This window comes from Gracilinanus agilis, chromosome 2 (genome assembly GCF_016433145.1).
Source record: "Gracilinanus agilis isolate LMUSP501 chromosome 2, AgileGrace, whole genome shotgun sequence".
Lineage (NCBI taxonomy): Eukaryota > Metazoa > Chordata > Mammalia > Didelphimorphia > Didelphidae > Gracilinanus > Gracilinanus agilis.
Window position 1 is genome coordinate 93403235 of NC_058131.1, and position 20571 is coordinate 93423805.

The 20571-nt window shown below is 36.4% G+C and overlaps 1 protein-coding gene across 1 annotated transcript in view; it reads right to left on the minus strand.

The window, feature by feature from the left end:
* The window catches only part of SRBD1 (S1 RNA binding domain 1), a 337404-nt gene that overhangs the window by 113542 nt on the left and 203291 nt on the right, over positions 1-20571 (minus strand). The window contains exon 17 of the mRNA XM_044663288.1: positions 18100-18182. Coding sequence (XP_044519223.1) covers positions 18100-18182 — 83 coding nt within the window. The remainder of the gene's footprint in view (positions 1-18099; positions 18183-20571) is intronic.

The window sequence follows — 20571 nt, forward strand, 5'->3', positions numbered from 1 at the left end:
TGGAAAGGGTGGACATAACTCAACTGTAAGGCTGAAGATCTACAGAAGAAGAAGCTGAAGATTTCCCAGCAGATTATCTACTCTAGTTTAGCCCTGGCCAGGCCAGACCAGAGGAAGCTATCACTTGATTCTTCATTGCCAGCAGTTAGAGTTCATTAGTAGCAATTTAAGTAGGGTCTCCTAATACCTCAATCCTTTACCCTTATCCTTCTTATCATATATATATATATAAAGTTTAAAGTACCTTCCTAAATTGGTTTCCAAAGCTTATTTGGGAAGGGAGCCAACGCAGTCAGAATACCAACATTATCCCAGCTGAAGAGCCCAATTTAATAATATCAATTAACCCAGGTGGGTCCTGAAGGGATAAACCACTTTGACCTGAAGGAGCCTGCCTGGGCAACTGTTATAAAGGAGAAGTACCATCCTATCCTCTCTGTACATCATATCTGCTCCCTCAAATAGATACTAGTGACCTCCTTTAAATATAACAGAGAACATACAAAAGAAAGCTAAAAAGCTGAGGGGGAAGGAAAAAAAGGAGAGAGAAAGGGAACTACTGAGAAGACATGTTATAAAAAGCAATGAAATACAATTGATTGCTGCTGGAGATGTCTTGTTTTCAAACTAAAATATAGTTTAAATGTTCTAGAAATAAATTTGGAGTTATTTGGGAAAATTTTTATATAAAATTTTTATATTTTGCTATGATATTTGGCAATTTTTCTCCTTTTAGATAATCATCTAAATATCTTGTATGTACCTGATTAGATGACTTATATGTCATCTTCCTATTTGAATATTCTTGCTGATGCACTGTAAAGACTAAAGAATATTTTTCTTTTTATTTCAATTTATTTTTCTTGCTTTTTTGCAACATGGTTTATATAGAAATATGTTTTGCATGATTTCACATGTATAATTAGTTACTTGCTTCCTCCATGGATAGGGAAGAGGTGGGAAGGAAGGAAAGATTTTAGAACTCAAAATTTTTCAAATGAATGCTAAAAAAATAGAAAAAAAAATTTAATTTAAAAAAAGAATATTTTCTATGGCATGTAAAACAATGACAGGCATGTAGACAGACTTAACAAGGAGGTCAAAGAAAGGTCCCCCCAAAACCAAAATATTCAGAGGAGTACTAACAGGAAAAGAAATTGGGAAAAAATGCTACCCATCAGATGAGGAATAGCTGAATAAAGTATACCATGTGAACATAATATATTGGAATTGAGTCTTAAGAAGTAACAAATATAAAGAATTCATTAGAAACTCTGAACAACACATATGGTAGAAATAGCATCTCTTTCCCCCAGGGTTGGTCTGGTTTGGAGACTATGGCCTGAATGAGGAATCTTCATAGTCTGAGGAATAAAAAGCCTAATATATGAGGAACTGATATTTCTGAGGTTTAGCTTCATTTCCATTGTTTAGTGAGAGGCTTAAGGAAGCAACATCCACCTGAATCACTGATGATAACCTTAAAAGCTTTAAAAAGCTCTTATAATTAACGAGATGAATGAAAGAGGAAAAGGACCTATCAATACAAAAATATTTCTAGCAGCCCTTTTTGTAGTAGCAAAAAACCTAAAAATCAAATGAGGTGACCATATTTTGGGGAAGGGCATGTGAATGTGATAACAGTATTTCTGTTTTTCAGTCATTTAATGGTGTCCAACTCTGGGACTCCATGTAGAGCTTTCTTGTCAAAAATATTAGAGTGGTTTGCTATTTCCTTCTCTATTAGCCTAAGACAAACAGATGTTAAGAGATATGCCCAAGGTCACTCAGCAAAGTAAGTGTTTGAACTCAAGTCTTCTTGACTCCAGGCCTGGCACTCTGTACCACCTAGTTAAATCAAAAAAGTACTGCTTTAATGGGATGATTTCAGAAAGATCTGGGAAGATTTGTAAAAGCTAAAGCAAAAGTGAGCAGAACCAGGAAAGCAAATTATATAATAACACTGTAAAGACAAACAACTTGAAAGTATTAAGATCTTTGCAATGATCAATCAATAATGATTCCAGAGGTTTCATGATAATCTTTGCTACTTATCTCTTAAGAAGGGTATATGAGATTCAGAATGAGACATGTATTTTGGATAAACTTTTCAACATAGACAAAGGAAATGTTTTTCTCAAATATACATATTTGTTATGAGTTTTGTTGTTCATAAAAGGATAAAAATTTAAATGTTCTTTGTCAATTGGAAAAATAAAATGAAGTCTTTTAAGTAAATGTATTTTTATTTAAATTTCATGATTCATACTTTCTAATCATTAGCCTGAATTAATGGGCCAGCTCATCCTAGGTCTTGTCCAGAACAACTTCTATGATGATCAAATGCAGAATAAAGAAAGCAGAACCAGGAGAACGCTACAATAACTGTCAGAATAGCAAAAACATTTAGGATTCAGATTTTACATAATGCCTAATATTGTTTCCAAAGAAGTGATGATAAAACACATTTCCTTCTACCTATACAGACTGCTGTCACAGTGATTTTGTTGTTTTTTAAACTGATCTGTTTTTTTTTTTAATTTCAAGAGAAGGATGGAGGAAAATTAGGAAGTAAAAACTGTATAAAAAAAAAAATCAATAAAAATTTCCTTCCCCAGTCCTCTCAAACACAAAGACAGTGAAGAATCAGACAGAGAATAAGACAGGTACAGTGAATAGACTATTTGCCTCAGGTTCAGGAAAACTTGATTTCACTTTCTATCTCTGTTGCACTGTTAAACTCTCTATACCTTCGGAAACTTTAATAGTTGGGAAAGGAAGAGGGGAAGGGAAGGAGGAAAGTGAGAGGGGAGGAATAGGAAGAGGGGGATAGAAAGAGAGGGAGCAAGAAAGAGGGACAGGAAGAGAAAAGGAAAAAAAGAGAAAGAAAGCATGAGGAGGGAGGGTCAGGGAGAGGGAAAGTCCTTTCATAAGTATGTGGGTAAAAAAGAGCTGAATGAGGAGAGAATGACTCTAAGAAAAAGAAATGGCTGACAGAATGGTAGCAAGGTAGGAGTGAATTATTTAATGTACATATTCCAACACAGAGTATAAGCAAAACCAGTCAGCCAAAAGTAGTGAAGATAACCAGACACAATCAAAAGCGAAACAAATCAACATTTTAAAGAAGCAATAATTTGTTGATATAAAGGGCAATCGCCTTTGCATGGTGACTCCAATCTCACCACAGATTGTCCTGACTGGCATTGCTCACACAATTCTTTACTTACCCATGTTTCTATTCCTTGCTTTAATTTTTTTTTAAACCCTTACCTTCTGTCTTGGAGTCAATACTCTAGGCCTGGCTCTCAATCCACTGAGCTACCCAGCTGCTCCCCCCTCCCCACGCCCCCTGCTTTAATTTAATGGGATTATTGATGATCCTTTCCTATTTCAGTTCCTACAAAAAATTCCTCTCCTGACCTTGTAGGCATACTGTGCCTTACAGGAGTCTTCACTAATTTTCTTCATGGGAGGCTCCAAGCCCAATTTTAAGAGCTAAAGGCAGGAGTCATGAATTCATTAAGAGTGATTCTACTCTCAAGTGAAGAAGTAGATTCTTTGTCTCTTGGAACTAGCACACCGGCCTCACTAGGTCAAACTGTCTATTTGGGTCATCTCCCTGAAGCACTTTGGTGCTCAACCTCCTGACAGTAATCAGGAACTCTTGACTTTTTTTGTTTCAAAGCCTTCAGGTCCTCCTACTTTCCCTATACATCACACTTAGCTCCTAGATTCACTGAAGAATTGAGATGCTAGAAATGAAATTCTTCAAAGACATGACACACCTGTTTGTGCTCTGGTTATTGGCTCTAATCTCTTCCTCAGTTTCTGTCTTTGTCTCTATCTGGTTTTCTATGCACCTCATATACACTACATCATCTAAGCCTCAATATAATCTTTTGAGGTAAGTATGCATATCCAGGTATGTAATTTGCGGAGAGGTTATGATCTATTCATGGTTGCACAACTAGTAAGTCTTAGAGGTGGGATTCAGTTTTTCCTGATTCCAAATCAATCACTATAACCAACACTGTATGCTGCTCTTCAATTACTCAGTAAGTAGACATGTTATTCTAAATCAGTGGTCTCCAAACTTTTTTGGCCTACCGCCCCCTTTCCAGAAAAAATATTACTTAGTCCCCTGGAAATTAATTTTTTAAAATTTTAATAGCAATTACTAGGAAAGATAAATGCACCTGTGGCCATAACCACCCCCCTGGATCACTGCAGCACCCACCAGGGGGCGGTAGTGCCCACTTTGGGAATCACTTCTAAATGGTCATAATTAAATATTCATAATGCTTGAGAATGACTCTTAAGATGAAGATTCAGCTACACCATAATCAGCTAATTATTTTTTACATATAAAACAGAACTAGATCAATTCCAGAAAAAATCCAACTATCCCTAAAATGTACAAAAACTGGGTTTCCGTGGCTTTTATCAGCTCTTTTAGGAATGCAATATGGATGGATAAATTACCTCATTACAATAGTGAATTTTGACTCTACTGAGAAAATTTTGGTGATTCTCTTTTTTCCTGATTATCTTATATTTATTTTGTACATTCTTATATCTGTGCATGTTGTCTGCTTGACAGAATTATAGTAACTAAAGGAGTAGGAATTGTTTTAATTTTAAAAATTTCTATCCTCAGCATCTAACACAGTATCTGGCATTAACATTCTTGTTTAATTGATTGATTGAAATATAACACTACCTCAAAAGAGCAGAGGTGAAATTTCAGAACCTACTAAGACCCAAATTTCCATGAAGACTTAAATGTGCAACAGGCCCTGAGAACATGGAATTTCCAATAACTATTATTGACCTCCTCGTTATTTTATGGTAAATAATTGGTGTTTGTGTCTAAAGAATGCAAAGACCCTTGGACTATTCTATTGGACCAAGCCGTTATTTTCTATTCCTTCTCTTCTAGGCAGGTTCACATCACCAAAGATGATGCTGGATATGGCACAACTCCAGAACAAATAACCTTTCCTTGCCTTTCAGTTGATGCTTGCAAGTATACAACAAGTGCTTTGTACTCTATGAGGTTGGCCAGATGTACTATTTCTAAATTCTCCTATATATTATACATAATTTTATGGTGTCATGATTCTGGCATCTCATATTCATTCTAATAATATATTTTTTAGAAGTTAATATGGATAGGGTTGTATTTTCCCTAGAGTGATACACTTACTTTTAAATGTAACCTGACAAAGAAGAAGGAATTTAAATTCATGCCTTTCGCTTAATGCATCTGGCACTCGGGAACTACAACACAACAAACATAAAGGGCATCAGTATGAACAAACAATGTTTTTTTTGGATAACCCTTTATTTATTTTTAAAGTCTTTTTCAGGAAGACATGAGGACTACCTAGGAAAATTACATATGCTGTCTATTCCCTCTAACTTTCTAAAATATGTATCATTTTTTATTAATAAGTTGATGAGGACTGATTGCTATAATTTAACATTTATTGTCTGCCTATATGGAGTAAAGAAATGCTGTGAAAAAAATGAATTAAGATCACTCACTTTTAAAAAACTCTGACCATTCCACATACAAACTGAATGCCCTGGTATTGAAAGCTAAGGTCCACAAATAAGAAACCAGCCAATTTCAGAGAAACATGGTATCCCACTGGGCCTCAGTGAATCATGCCGTGGTTAGTTGAAAGTGCTGTTCACATAATAAATTAAGCACCTCATTTCCTTCATCGAGAAAATCTACATAGCACCACTATACAGATTTGTTTTAATAAAAGTAATAAAGCAAGCCCAGAGGTTATAGCTGTTATGACATAATCACACCTCTGAGATTTAGCAACCCTCAGTTGCACATCATGCCTTAAAAAGTCTTTGCAAGTTCCATTCCAAAAAACTTAACTGTACTCATACCCTCTGGCCCAATTTATGCCAAATAAATAATAGAATAGAAATCTCCTACATAACTTGGAGAAAAATCTCACTTAAAGCAAAATGTAACTTTTTATTAATTCCAGTATGAGAGAAAGTGTGGTTGACCTAATCTAGATTATTAAAGAAAACAAACCACCCAAGCTTGCAGTGCATTCAGTAGTAATACAGTCTCATCTGAAAACTGAAGTTAGGTTAGAGCAGAGGTTTTTATCTTTTTTTGTGTGTCATGAAATCTTTGGCAGTTTGGTAGAGCCCATCAATCACTTTTCTGAATAATGTTTTAAGTGCATAAAATAAAATATATAGGATTACAAAAGAAATCAATTACATTGAAATAATTGTCAAATTAAGAAACAAACAAAAAAAGTTATTACACCCACAAGTAAAGAACCTCCAGATTAGAGCAATCTAAAATTCACACAGACAAAATGCTTCTAAATAAAGAGACAAACTAAATCTTATTGACAATAATCACATGAGAGAGTAACCTAGAAAAATTTCTGTCTAAGAAATTCTTTCTTTAAACTTTGGGAATGCAATGCAAAGCTATATACTAAAGAACCATTGTTAATCATATTAAATAAAGAATACTATATTCTACAGAGGAGGAGGCAAAGGAACTGGATCCACCATGAAATTACCCAAAGTGGAAAACAAGTTTCATTTTTGTACCCAAGGAGCTGTTTCCAAAGATACCTGAAAGAAATTTTCATATGGAGAGTGGGGGGCAAGGAAAACTGAATTTTATAAAACAAGTTTCAGAAAGATGTGAGAAATCTGGATTGGAGAAGTCAAAGAATTACAACACTATGATCCTCTCCTCCATGACAGTAGGGTAACCTAGAGAAATGGTTCCTAAATTTTTTGATTGTATACTCTTATGAGTAAAGTTCTTTTTTAGCATGTGACCTCAATATATATAGTGAATCTATTTATATACATTTACTTCTATGTTAATAATTATGGACATTATAAAGCTTATACAGAAACAGACATTTTAAAAGAATGAGATAAAGATGAAATAATATCTGATCCTAGAGTGACTGGGGAGCCACTGGAATTTACTGAGGAGGGGAGTAAGCTGGTCAGATAAGTACTATAGGAAAACCACATTGGCAGCTGTGTTGAGGACGAAGGGAAAAAAACTATTATTACAACAGCATAGGAGAAAGATGATGAGGAACTGAACTCATTAGAGAAAAGGAAAGCGTTAGAGATGTAGCAGTAAAAATAACAAGATTTGGCAACTGATTAGTATGTGAATATAGGGTAACAGATTATGAGGAGTCAAAGATGACACAAAATTTGTGAAAATCTGAATCAGTTGAAGGAAGGTGGTACCCCCACATGAATAAAGGAACTTGGAACATAAGTAGGTTTGTTGAGAAATATCATAACTCACCCATGCCTGCTCATCCTGTATGACTCACCAAGTGAAAATGGGAAAGCCAGGGCTCTCACTCCCCCATCACTGCCTCCAACCATAATGCCTACCCTCAAAGGAGAACCTACTTCAGCTATTATGTAATCTGAGGGGGAGGGGGAGAGAGGGAAGGGGGACCCATAGAATGGAGGCAGAATTTTCCCAATGGCTCCCACACAGCTATTGTAGGAGCTATTTAGATTATAACTAAGTTGACAGGCTAAACTCAGTTCTAGAGAGGGAAAGCTTGGTAGTTCACACAGCAAAGAAAGTTGTCAGGGGTAAGGGGAAGTGTAGTTATGATGGAGACAAAACCTAGGATTGGCCATCAAAGCAAGGGTGGTATGCAACTTATTTCCCTAATCTTCAATTCACTGATCTGTCCACAGCCCTTTGGGGGAGAGGGGAGGAATGCTACAATCTCTAATATGGAGACAATTGCCATAGAGATTGTAATAGGTAACTTCTGCAAAAAGATGGAGAACAGCTTGAGTGAAAGACTGTCAGTTTTAGAACTTGGAATCTACCCAGATGGCATGAGCCAAGGGCAAAAGACAGTTGGGACCACCTCTATAAAAGCTCAGGGGCTTAGCCACTCAAGGTCTCCAGTCTTGAGAAGGGATTTCTGGAGGGTAGAGGGTGGTGAAGGGTAGGTAGGCCTATAGACTTGCAGATCCAGCATCCATATCTTATTGCCACAAGAAGTTCATTCACTTATTACTAAACAAGGCTGAGATAACAACACAGCGGTCAAGAAGATTATCACTACCCCTTCCTTTCTAGACCAAGGCCAGGTCTGACCAGAGTCTGTGAGGAGGAGAAGAATCTCCAGCCAAATATCAACTTGTTGCACATTGATTAGATTACTTTAGCTCTCATTAGATTAGCATAGCTGTTCTCAACATCTCTTTCTTTATCCTGATTCCTACCCCTGGGAGTGTAAAGCATTAAACCCCTTTGAAGCTTGATTCAAGTGAAGACAGGTATACATTCCAAGAGCAAGTGAATAACTACAGCCAAAGGGGAAAGGGGAACTTATCAAGATTGCAGTTAGTTAGTGTTATCCAATCAAATACCAACAGCTAGCCCCATTACCAACCTTTATCATCTAACAGTTAGATTCTAACCTAACCCAAAGCCAAGGAACCAGAGGGCTGTTGCACAACATATACAGCATCTCCCTCTATCACTTTGGCTTGAGCACTGTTTGTGGGGTCAGGTGCTTAGCTGAGTTGATCATCCATAAGACCTGGTGGCTACCAGCACACCTTGGTGGCCACCCAGGCATTACTATCCTCACTCAGCCTAGATCTATTTACCACCTGAAGATCTTGGGCCAGCTTGTCAGGCCCAGCTTATAAAAGAACCTTCCTTCCTTACCCTTGTTGTATAACAAAGATATAAAAAGGACCACCTGATGAAAAGGGGCTAAACTTCAAAAAGGGTCATAATGAAGAAAGTTCAGCAACAAACATTAGGTTCACAACTACATCTTGGGGTAGATGTCAGTAATAACCCAAGAGGATCTACAATGCAATGGTAAAGCACTTGTAAATAAGGTGCAGCAAATAGACAACTGTCAGCAAAAAGAGTCAGGATACAAAAATAGTGCTCACAAAAGAATACTGATATTGAAATAAAAATCCTTCCTAGATGGGTGGGAGATGATAACCACCCACCTAGGGAACTATCTAAGGCTAGTAAAGCACAAACCCCTTGGGCTTTAGAAACAAAGTTTAATTTTATAATAGGGTAAAGGGAAATGATAAGTAGGTTCCTAAAACTATAGATCTAATCTCCGCCTACCCTCTTTCACCTCATGGTGAATTTTTTATTCTTCCTGAGAATTCATTCAAGTTACTCTAAACTCCTTATCTCTAACTAAGTCCCTTAAACCCAGCTATCTGACTATCTGCTAACCTAATTAGTATGGATTATCAAAAGGATAAAGAGGAAGGACTCACAGACGTATTGAGCCCTTACCTAAAGCCTGGGGTTGTTCCTAGGTATACCCAGAGTCCCAGATGACCAAACTCTGGGTTCTACCTTCAACCAAGGGGATTTCTGACATATGGATCTCAGATAGATGGTCTCTGTATCTCATGGAAAAAGCAGGTCTTCTCCAATGGCAAATTTTCTAATCCAGGAATCACTAACCTTTCTATAAGATAAGGATTTCCAAGGGACACCAGAGAAACAAGCTCCTTCTTACCAGCTGTCATATTCAAATTCTGGGAGTTGTGAGTCTCACCTTGATTGACAGGTGAAGACAGTTGGAGACATCAGAATGTTCCCAGAGGCCACGAGGACAAGAGGAAAGGCAGTTGGCCAGAAGATATAAATACCCTGACAGCCATCTGACAGGGACCCTTGGTCTAGGACCTTTTGGCTTTGACCCCTTGGCCTTGGACATTGATCTGATCTTGGAGCACTGACCTGTGGATCTGACCGTGGATCCTCTGATTCTCTCTGAATTCCCCCTAAATATTTAGACATCTGAACCATCATTAGATATTTAGGTATCCGGGCCCAGATGAGAACTGGGAAGAGGGAAAGAGAAGCAGCAGAGGGAGGTAAGGGAGGTATTTCCTGACGGCTGTGGGACTGACATAACAACTGGCTATAATAAGAAGCTGAGAGGGATCATCGATATCTGTATCAACCAAGCATTTTGCTTTCTCTGGTTTGGCCATGGCCAAGCTGAGCCAGAGGAGGTGAAGAACAAGAGCTCCAGCTTTACTGAAACAGCCTACAGTCCTGAGGGATTAGTGATCATAGCCATTAGTGACAGGGTCTCCTATCCCCAGTCCGTTCCTGATTATTCCTTTCCCTTATTAACATCTATAGATAAAGTTTATTAAGTACCTTCCTGAGTAGTTATTACATCACAACTCTTGGGGAGGGAGCAATGCAATCAGATGAAAACCTTATCCAAGGCTAATAGAGCCTAATATTAATAATCAATCCAACCCCAGGTGGGACCTGAAAGGGTTACCCATCCACCTGACCTTTAGGGATCCTGCCTGGGTGCTGTTATCAAGAAGGGGCAGTTATTATAACATCCAGCTGAGTGACAGGACTTGGGTGTCCCTGCACAAGCTATCAAGGGAATCCAAAGCACAGCTTCCCTGATTAATATACCCACCAATAACTAGAATAGTAGTAAAGATACCTTCTTTATAACACAACTCAGATTCAGAGTGGCAGTTAAATCTAGTAAAAATTCCCAAGATCCTTTTCTCCTTGTCAGAATCTTCTCCCAGGGTTTGTAACCAAATTCTCCTCTTTTCCTCTTAAAGACAATCCACACTTTTCCCTCTATTCCTTATCACTTATCCTTACAATATGGAAGAGTGAATTCTAGCGATGCCTTTGGGTTGGAGCCTGACCTAGAGCAGTAAGTACTATGTCACAAAAAACTCTACAGGACTAGGGAGATGTGGCTCACTGTGGGGTAGGCCCCACAGTAGGTAGGTTTTGAAATTAATGGTTGAAGATGGATAAATTTACTTAATAAAAATCTAATATATCACATTACATTGATGGGTTCACATAAAGCTATTTTTATGTTGGTAAAAGACCTTTCTTTCCTCATCAAGAAACTATAAATAAAGAGGTGTTTTTTTCCAGTTCCTACCCATGCTATAATTACTCTCTATCAAAGAAATAAAGCTTACAGAGTTATAGTGTGGTAATAAATTGAAATGGACTCTTAACAGTCATCTAAACTAGTGATGGGCAAACTACGGCCCACGGGCCAAATGCGGGCCCCCTGAAATGTTCTATCCAGTCCACGTGACATTATTCCTAATCTGACGAATAAAAAAGAATACAGGCTTTGAGAAAAATAAATATTTTCCTCTTTTTTCCTCTCTTTCGTTTTATATCAGTGGTGACATACAAACTTATCCTAGATACTGAAATGTTGTGTTGAGAGTGAGAGACACTGGCTACTGGCAACTTTGTAGGGAAGAGTAAAACTGGCAACTGGGAGGGGGAGGGGGCAAAAATCACAAAGGGGATTTAGCTATTGCTCCAGAAGCAGGCTGGTGGGAGCTGGAAGGGGATTTAAGCCAGTTTCCTTAACTTCTTTAAAATCCCAACTTCCCCTGGGGAATTGGACTCTCCTCCCCTTGGGGGATTACAAATCCATAATTCTTTTCTTCCTCCCTCACAGCCTAGGACTTCTGAGTCCAGGTCAACTGGAACCCTGCTCTCTAGTTTTCCACATTTTACCTTGTGACTTCTGGGGTCCTAGGGGCTGCTGCTGCCACTGCCTTCACCCCAGGTCAACGGAGCCTCCTCGCAGTAGCTACCCTCTCCACTGCGGCTAGATATTCTTAATATTCCAAAATTGGAGTTCTACAAGTCCTTGTCTAAATCCACTTTCCCAAATCTGATATCTCATGCCCAGAAAGTTACTGCTATGTTTGCTTCATCATATATATGTGAACAGGTGTTTTCAACAATGAAACTTCGAAAGAGTTGCCTTAGAAACAGACTGACAGATGAGCATTTAACTTCTCTTCTAAGAATAAGTGCATCCCAGTTCGAACCAAATTATGAGAAAGTTTCAGAAATGCAGTCACAATTTCATTCATCACATTCTCCTTCATAATCTTTCAGTCATTAATAGGGCTTAGTATCACAAACAATACAAGAATTTTGTAAAATGTATCATTGTTATTTTTAATAAATTATATTGGCCCACCTAAAGTTTTTTTTTCCCTTTCCTTTGACAGCCCCCTCTTTAAAAACTTTGCCCATCACTGATCTAGACTACAGGAGTCAAATATGTAGCCCAAGGGCCACATGAGCCCACAATACCCTTAAGGGGAGCCTGAACCAGATTAAAATGTAGTTCCTATATGACTTTAATGTGTTGATGTATTCATAAAAAATATGTAAATATATGCTGTTTTCTAAGTCAATTCTCAGCCTACAAGGATCCTTCTGTATGGTTTAGGGGGCCCCCATTTCCATTTGCTTGACACTGCTGATGTAGATCAAGACTTCCACTGGACGAAGAGCAGGGACTATAAACAGATTTTCAATGGGGAAGAAACAAGTTTAGTGATTTCCTCCTGAACATGGGTTTAGTCTTTTATTACCATTTCTCTCTCTTCTAACTTTTTATTTCAAACATCCCAACCAATTAAACAAAATCTACCAAAATTCAAAATACTTATTCAAAACATCAGAGTGTTGAGAAGACAAAAAATGGAGGTGGTTAGCAAATGACTCCTTCCATAGACCATTTCAAACAATTCATTTCCCTTGTTAATTCATTGTGGAGAATTTGTCATTAGCTACAATTTTAATAACCTCAACATTTATCAAGCATAAGGAAGAGAACTAGTGCTACAAAGTAGAATTAGAAAAACAATACTGAAATTAAGCACCATGTTAATTAGTAGCTACAAGAGGTATAAAATACATGCAAAAACAATTATAATAATAATTGGAAAAGGATTTTTTTGTGGTATAGCAATGGTTGAATACAATGGAATGAGAGCTAAGAAGAATCAAAGATCCCTTTTAGCTAAAGTGATAACAATAATGACTCTGATTTATGTAAAGGGCCTCTCTGGAGAACTTCCATGTTCTCATAATGTTTGGGGGCTCAGGGAGCCTTTAGTTTATTATATTTCAGAATCTCTGGACTCTGTCCTAAAATCATGTACAGAGGTTTGGTAGCACAAAAAGTGTGAAAAAGGAAAACTTATTAAAACTCATAACAGGGTCCCATCTCTTCCCCTGCCTCACCTCAGAAAGCCACCATAGTAGATACAAAGAGGACATAAGAGAGATACCAGAAGACATGTATGCAGAAACCTGGCCTAATATACCTGTTTATCCAGGTACTATGCCAAAATTCCAGAGTAGCTTCAATATTTTTTCGCTTGTTTGTAAGAGGAATGGTAATTTTGAAAAAGTCAAAGCCTGGTTCCAACTGCAAGGGAAAACAACAACGTTCTCTCTAATATTTCCTGGTTCTCTTGTCTCTTTAGTGCCAACATGGATCAACAAAGAGTATATAATAAAGCTACCTAAGTCATTAAACTGAAAACATGTTGTAACCAATTTGGCATAATTCAGACTCTGCTATGTTGTGGAAGCAGTAAGACAAATCTAAAGTGACTAAATAATATCTAAGCCTAGTGCTACCTGAGAGTTTCAGAGAAGTAAGTTGGAAATGGATAGTTATAGTAATTACTGTTTGATTAAATACCTTGTTATTTACTTCACACTTTTATCATCAGAGAATGTCCTTAGATATACTATCATGCCACATTTTTATTCCTGTCTCATTGAAGAAGATTCAGCAAATGAACTAGAGAAGGGCATTGCAAACTACGCCAGTATCTTTGCTGAGGAAACCCCAAAGAGGGTCACAAAGAGTCAGACACAACTGAAATGACTAAACAACAACTTCCTGACGCGCACCTTGATGCCAAAGACAGAACAAGCATATGGTAAGTGCTTCTATATGCTCAAATCATTTTCCTTATCTTATATTCCCATCTCTTTAATACTGAATTTTTTTCTTCTTCTTCATCTCTTGACTTGAAGATGTTTACCTGTTATAGACTAAAAATACTACTCCCTTATCCCATACTTTACTGACAATACACAAAAGCATGGGAAACTCCAGAGAAGGAAAAACAATCACTTACATGGTTTTTAGTTTATTCAATGTTCAAAAGTTGAAAACATTTACATAAGGAGAAACATCAGATAATCAGACTTCTAAGGTTTCAAATTTGAGACTGAAAAAGAATATATAAAATGCAGGTTTTTTTAAAATAAAAGGAATTTTAAAAAGTAATTCATAAGAATGGTTGAGGAGACTATACCAGCATCAATTATTATTTTTGAAAGAATATACTAAACCAAGCTGTTAATCATTCATATCAGAGAAAAAAATACCATGTTGGGGCTACTTCTTTTTCTTAGTCAAAATTTATCAAAGATTTCCATTTCAATTGGAAAAAAACTTATAAAAAGATGTTCATTACATTGCCATAGAAGTAATTGTATAAATAAAACTTAAGGATTAGGGAAATAGTGGGAGAAACAAGATTTCTATTATAAGAAGTAACATTTTTAAAAAGGCAGAGAGGAAAAGAATGATCAGATTTGACTAAAACTGCTTCCAAACTTCAACATGAATTGCAGCACCTGAAGCAACTTAATTTTACAGCATATAATAATGCATAAGAAGTTGTGAACTACTGATTTGTAGGCAGTTAAAGAAAATACAATAAATGGTCAGCTGTAATAATAAATTAAAATTGCTCATATTTACATGCCATTGCATAGTTTACAAAATGCTTTTCATCATATCTGTTCTGTGTAAAAGGCAAAGCATTCCATAGCAGAGGAAAACAAATTCAGAACTTAATTGATCTGCTCATAGTCACAAGTAACAATTTTGATATTTCACCACTATGCCATAACTATTATCAATACTATAACCAACTACACATATCTGAAAATCAAACAGCTCACAAGAGTGCCACAATTCAGTGAAAGGCAATTTACAAAAGGCAGTTATTTAAAATGTTAAAAATAATTTGAACTGATTCTAACCATTATTACAAAAACTCTTCTCTAAATATTAATTCCAAAAGTACTTGATCTACCTAATTCAGTCTTATAAATAAGGGTAAAAAAATTAACCAATCCAAAGATAATTTTTCCCTAGATGTTTCCATAGTGAAAGCAATATCACTTTTCTTTTCTTTTCTTTTCTTTCTATTTTGATGGATGCATTTTACCTTGAAAGATGCTTCTCAACATTTAAATAAGCTCACCAACAAAGTATATTCCTCAAAAGGGTTTGGTAAAACCACCTTAAATAGCATGATTAGGACTTACAGAACACTCAGCATTCTTTTAAGAGGTTGACCTACTAATATGCATTATAAAAGTATATATCTGATTTGAAACAACCTTCTTCTATGAGAAACTATGATTCCAAAGAAAATATTAAAACTTTGCTCTATGAGCCTAATTGAGAGCCAAGCCCAGAGATGAGAGGTCCTGGATTCAAATCTTATCTCAAACACTTCTTAGTAGTGTGACTCTGGACAAGTCACATAACCCCAATTGCCTAGCCCTTACTGTTCTTCTGCCTTGGAACCAAAAAACAGTATTGATTCTAAGACAGAAGGTAAGAGTTTTAAAAAAAGATTATTTAGTTTGGAATAAAACCTGAAAGTGAGATTTTGAAAACACATTATACAGTTATGTAATTCATGAAATCATTAAAACTGATTTCAAAGAACCACCATAATCATCTTAAATAGCATTAACAAAAAGTCCTTAAAGTTTTGGTAATCTAAATACCATGACTTTGTGCTAATGCAACAAAGTAGAAAGTGAACTTGAATTAAAACTAAAATTGACCATCTAGTTTCATTATCCAAGGTCAGCAATGTGTACTTAATCCCCCTGAGATTCAATTTAATAATTTATAAGATAAGGAAGTTAGGCTAGATGGCCTCTACCATTTTTTCCATGTTTGAAAATTCTAATCATCTTGTCCATTTTAAAATTGAAAATTTTAATTGAAATTTTTTAATTAAAAAAATTTAAAATTCAAGATGAAAAATTAAGTTTCCAAATAAAGTCCTTATGTGACTGTCAATAGTACTGTACCCTGATAATAGCACAAAAATAGAGAAAAAAAGGACTTACGGTTAAATAACAAGCAACTATTTAGAAGTATTTTTCTTTACTGTCAAACAAAAAATACACATAGTAACCCAGACATATTATAAATGAAATAGTTTAATATAGTAAAGTTTTAACATATATTTCAAAGTACTATTTCTTTAGGGAAAAAACCAGCGCATTTCAAGTTTCACTAATAATGAGTTCATCAGTAAAAATGATTTCATGTGGAGTATCAATTCAATAATTCATAAATATTAGGGGGAAAAGGGCTAGTTGTAGCAAAATCATTAGGAATTCCCAAAATTCATCCTGGTGAAATTTACTCCCTACTTCTATCAGAAGTTTCATCAGCTAGAAAGGAAAAAAAGAGTGGGCTGGACTAGGGCTTTTCCTTGCTTGATTCTGCTCACACTCAAGACACAAAGTTAATAAGTACAAAAATGGCCCAAACATCATCACTGAGTAGAAAGAAATATGAAATGAACATAACTCAGGTTTGAACCCTCAGAACAAAATAGAGAGCCTCCTCCTACAGGCCACAGTACAGCCAACAATGTATCATCTTGTTATTATCCCAAAGTGTTTTCTTGGGAGTCTCACCAAGCCATGTTCCAGCAAAGAAGTCTTTTTAGGTCAGCTGGGGATAGGATGTCTGACCATCTCTGCCACCTCCCTTTCCATAAATCCTGAGAGCCATGTGTTTTTTAAATCAATTCCCACAATTTTATTGGACAAGTATTGAAGTGTACTGCCTTTTGAATTTTAGCTATTGTTAAACCAAAAGTATTTCATACTGTACTGAAAGGGTAATTTTATGGTCTCTACTATTTCCTCTAAGTACTTAACATACTTTCTTTGAAAGATTTAATTTCTTTTTCAGCACTGTTTGTCCATAATTGCTCATCTCTTAATAACTATAAGCCTAATTTGTGCTCAAAACAATTACAAGTCAGGGTTTATTATAATGAACTCTAGCCAAACTTTTTGATTGACTGTACCAGAATGTCATCGTGTCAAATATAGCTTGAAAGTAAGTAGTCTCTTAGTGAAAACTTTTGATATGTTTTAGTAATGGAAAAGACTTTTGTTGCAATGTTATTCATTATCTTGGGATTTGACCTTCTTAAGGCAGAAGCCTGGGCCAGAAGGCAGGAAATCTGGATTTTAATTTTTGGTCCTGCCACTATTAGCAAAGTTTCAGCTCATGTGTGAAATAAGGGGAACTCCCTAAATGATAGCTAAAATCCCTTCTTGATCTAAAATTCTGATTCTATGACCTATATTATATACCCAAAAAGCTATTCTTAACTATTACAAATGCCCCATGAATTATATGCTAACTATCACCTCAGTTCACAACTAAAGATGCCTTAAATTCACTTCAAAGGGAAAAAAAGATGTAACACAAGAGACAACCTAAGTTTCTTATACTTGTTTGTCCATCAATATAAATTTAATTTTGTCAATATAACAACAACTAACATTTACATAGTGCCTACTATATGTCAGGCACTGTGCTAAATAGTTTACAAACATTATCAAATTGGTACTAACTTGTGAACATATAACTAAAAACTGGGAAAAAATAAACATTTTCCTACCACAATGCCTAACAAAAAAACAAATAATCATATCAACACCTTTTATGTGCATCACTGAAACACAAGAAAAAGTGTCTAGTGTCTAAATTAACAACTTCTTCCCAGTAGATCAATAATTCATCCTCATTTACACAAGAGCCAACTTTTCCCTTTTCCCTACACTGTAATGATGTGAAAAGAAGGATCTACATATCAAGTTACTAGTCTGATCTAATGTATTTAATAGACTATAAATCTGACTGCAGTCATTTCTGAGTTTCAATCATGACCTTTACAAAACAAAGAATAAGGGGGAAATTTTTCCCATGATGACTTATAAAAGAACAATTCTATACAAATCTGTGAAAATGGCAATCTACTTTGTGACATTTAATTTACCCATTTCAGTCTAGGTGTAATTCTAAAGACTGAGAGATTTTTTGAAATTTCTTTTAAATTAAAAAAGCCACATTGCTTTACCTGATACATTCCAACTCCAATGTGCTTCGGCTCAATTTTCACTAGCTCAGCTAATGGATCTTGTACACGTCTTGCTATGGAAACTGAAAAAACAGAATTAGAAAACAAGTATGGTTTAATGTGAAAAGCAGTACCAGATAATTACTTACTAGTATTTAAAAGTGATGTGAGTACTTAATCGTTTCCCCTTTTCTCCCAAAACACAATGATTTAATTGGAGAATTCTAATGAAACTTACAGAATTCTGTTCATCATACAAAGGGGAAATACTAGCATATGATGAAAATACAATTTAATAATTAAGTCACAACATAGCAAACTCAGGTATTACCTAATGTAGCTAAATAAGATTTCTAATTAGAATAATGGAGAAAAGCCTATAATGTATTTTTATCCTCAATACACAGCACACATGTTTATGGCAAAGAATAATAACTCACATTTATACAATACTTTATGCACAACAGCCCTTTGTGGAAGAAAGACTGTAAGGGTAATATCTTCATTTTAGAGGCTAAGGAAAGGAACTACACCTGTGATTTCATTGGTATAAACCAGTGATTCCCAAAGCGGGCGCTACTGCCCCCTGGTGGGTGCTGCAGCAATCCAGGGAAACGGTGATGGTCACAGGTGCATTTATCTTTCCTAGTAATTGCTATTAAAATTTTTTTAAAAATCAATTTCCAGGGGGCTAAGTAATATTTTTTTCTGGAAAGGAGGTGGTAGGTCAAAAAAGTTTGGGAACCACTGGTATAGACAAATCAGGTGAGGATATTGTGTCTACAAATGCAGGTTGGTCTGTTCTCTTCAAGTAAAAATCTGAGGAACTGGCCTAGAATATTGATAATGAACCTTTTAGAGACTTCAGTGCCCAAACTGCAGCCCGTATGCCACATGTGAGCCCCCCACCATAAGCCAGACAGGGGAGGGAGGAAGCACTCCCATTGGGCTGCTTGGCAGAGGGGTGGGTGATAGGAGAAATGTCCTGAGGCAGGAGCAGGGGAGGGGAGCAGTACCCTCCAGTACACATGCCAAAAGTTTGCTGACATGGGCCTAGTTAAGTGATTTGCCCATAGATGTTAAAAGTCTAACCTGAGATGAGCTCTCTAGTCACTACATCATGTTGCTTCTCTTATTTTAGAACAATAACTAAAGTCCAAAGAGATAGAGTGACATACCCAAGATCACAGCAAGAAATAGTGGAACAAACACTTGAACACAGACACTGCAGACTCTAACTCAAGTGCTCTTTCTTCTACACCCAGGGTCAGCAACGTATGGCTCTCGAGCCATATCTAGCTCTTTTGAGGGCCAGATATGGCTCTTGTTGCAAGAACCATAAAGTCAATTTTTTTCAGGCCCTATTACAGGAGCACGTACTGTGAGCACTATACGGCTCTCACAAAATTACATTTTAAAAAATGTGGTGTTTACGGCTCTCACGGCCAAAAAGGTTGTCGATCTCTGCTCTACACTCTGCTTCTCATTCCAATATAGAAATGAATGAAGAGGGGGCAGCTGGGTAGCTCCGTGGATTAAAAGCCAGTCCTAGAGATGGGAGGCCCTAGGTTCAAATCTAGCCTCTGACACTTCCTAGCTGTGTGACCCTGGGCAAGTCACTTGACCCCCATTGCCTACCCTTACCACTCTTCTACCTTGGAGCCAATACACAGAATTGACTCCAAGATGGAAGGTAAGGGTTTTAAAAAAAAAAATGAATGAAGAAATAGCAGAAACATGATCAATAAGTAAGAAGAAATATCAAATGAACTCAACTCATATGAGGCATACTGACAACTTAAGAAACCCCAGCAACTTACGTGATTACTATGTTGCAGGGAGATATGGGAAAGGAAAATCCTGTAAAAAGTCATCCCACAGAATGTGGGATTTGAGCTGAGTCTTGAAGGAATCAAAGATAAAATTGACTTCTTAGCACAAAACAAGGCCCAGATAGATATCAAACTCTTCCCATCTGACATACAACTTGTGTTTGTCAGGGTAAATGAGTACCTCTCCTTTTACCACTGAATAATTAAAATTACCATAAATCTTAAATTTCAACATGAATTTGTTCAAAATAAATTCCATGACAAATACAAGTATAGACTTCATCGCCTAAACTTGTAAAGTCCATAATCAAATAGGAAAATATGACACATACTTAAATTAAAATAATGTAAAATTTACACATTTATGGAAATAAGAAAAGTTTAAAAAGTACAATGGGTATTAGGAAAGAAAAGACTTTCAAAGCAAACCTTAAAGTATAATAAAAAATCAAGATTGAAGATAGATACCATGAGTAGTGGACATTTTTATGCACAGGCACAAAAATGAATACAAGATGTCAAATAACCCAATTTTGTAATAGTTTTAAGTATTGAAGGTGGGAAGAAGAGGAAGAGGGGAAGGGAGGGAGGGGGAGATAGAGAAAAAGAGGGGGGGAAGGGAGGGAGAGGAGGGAAGGAG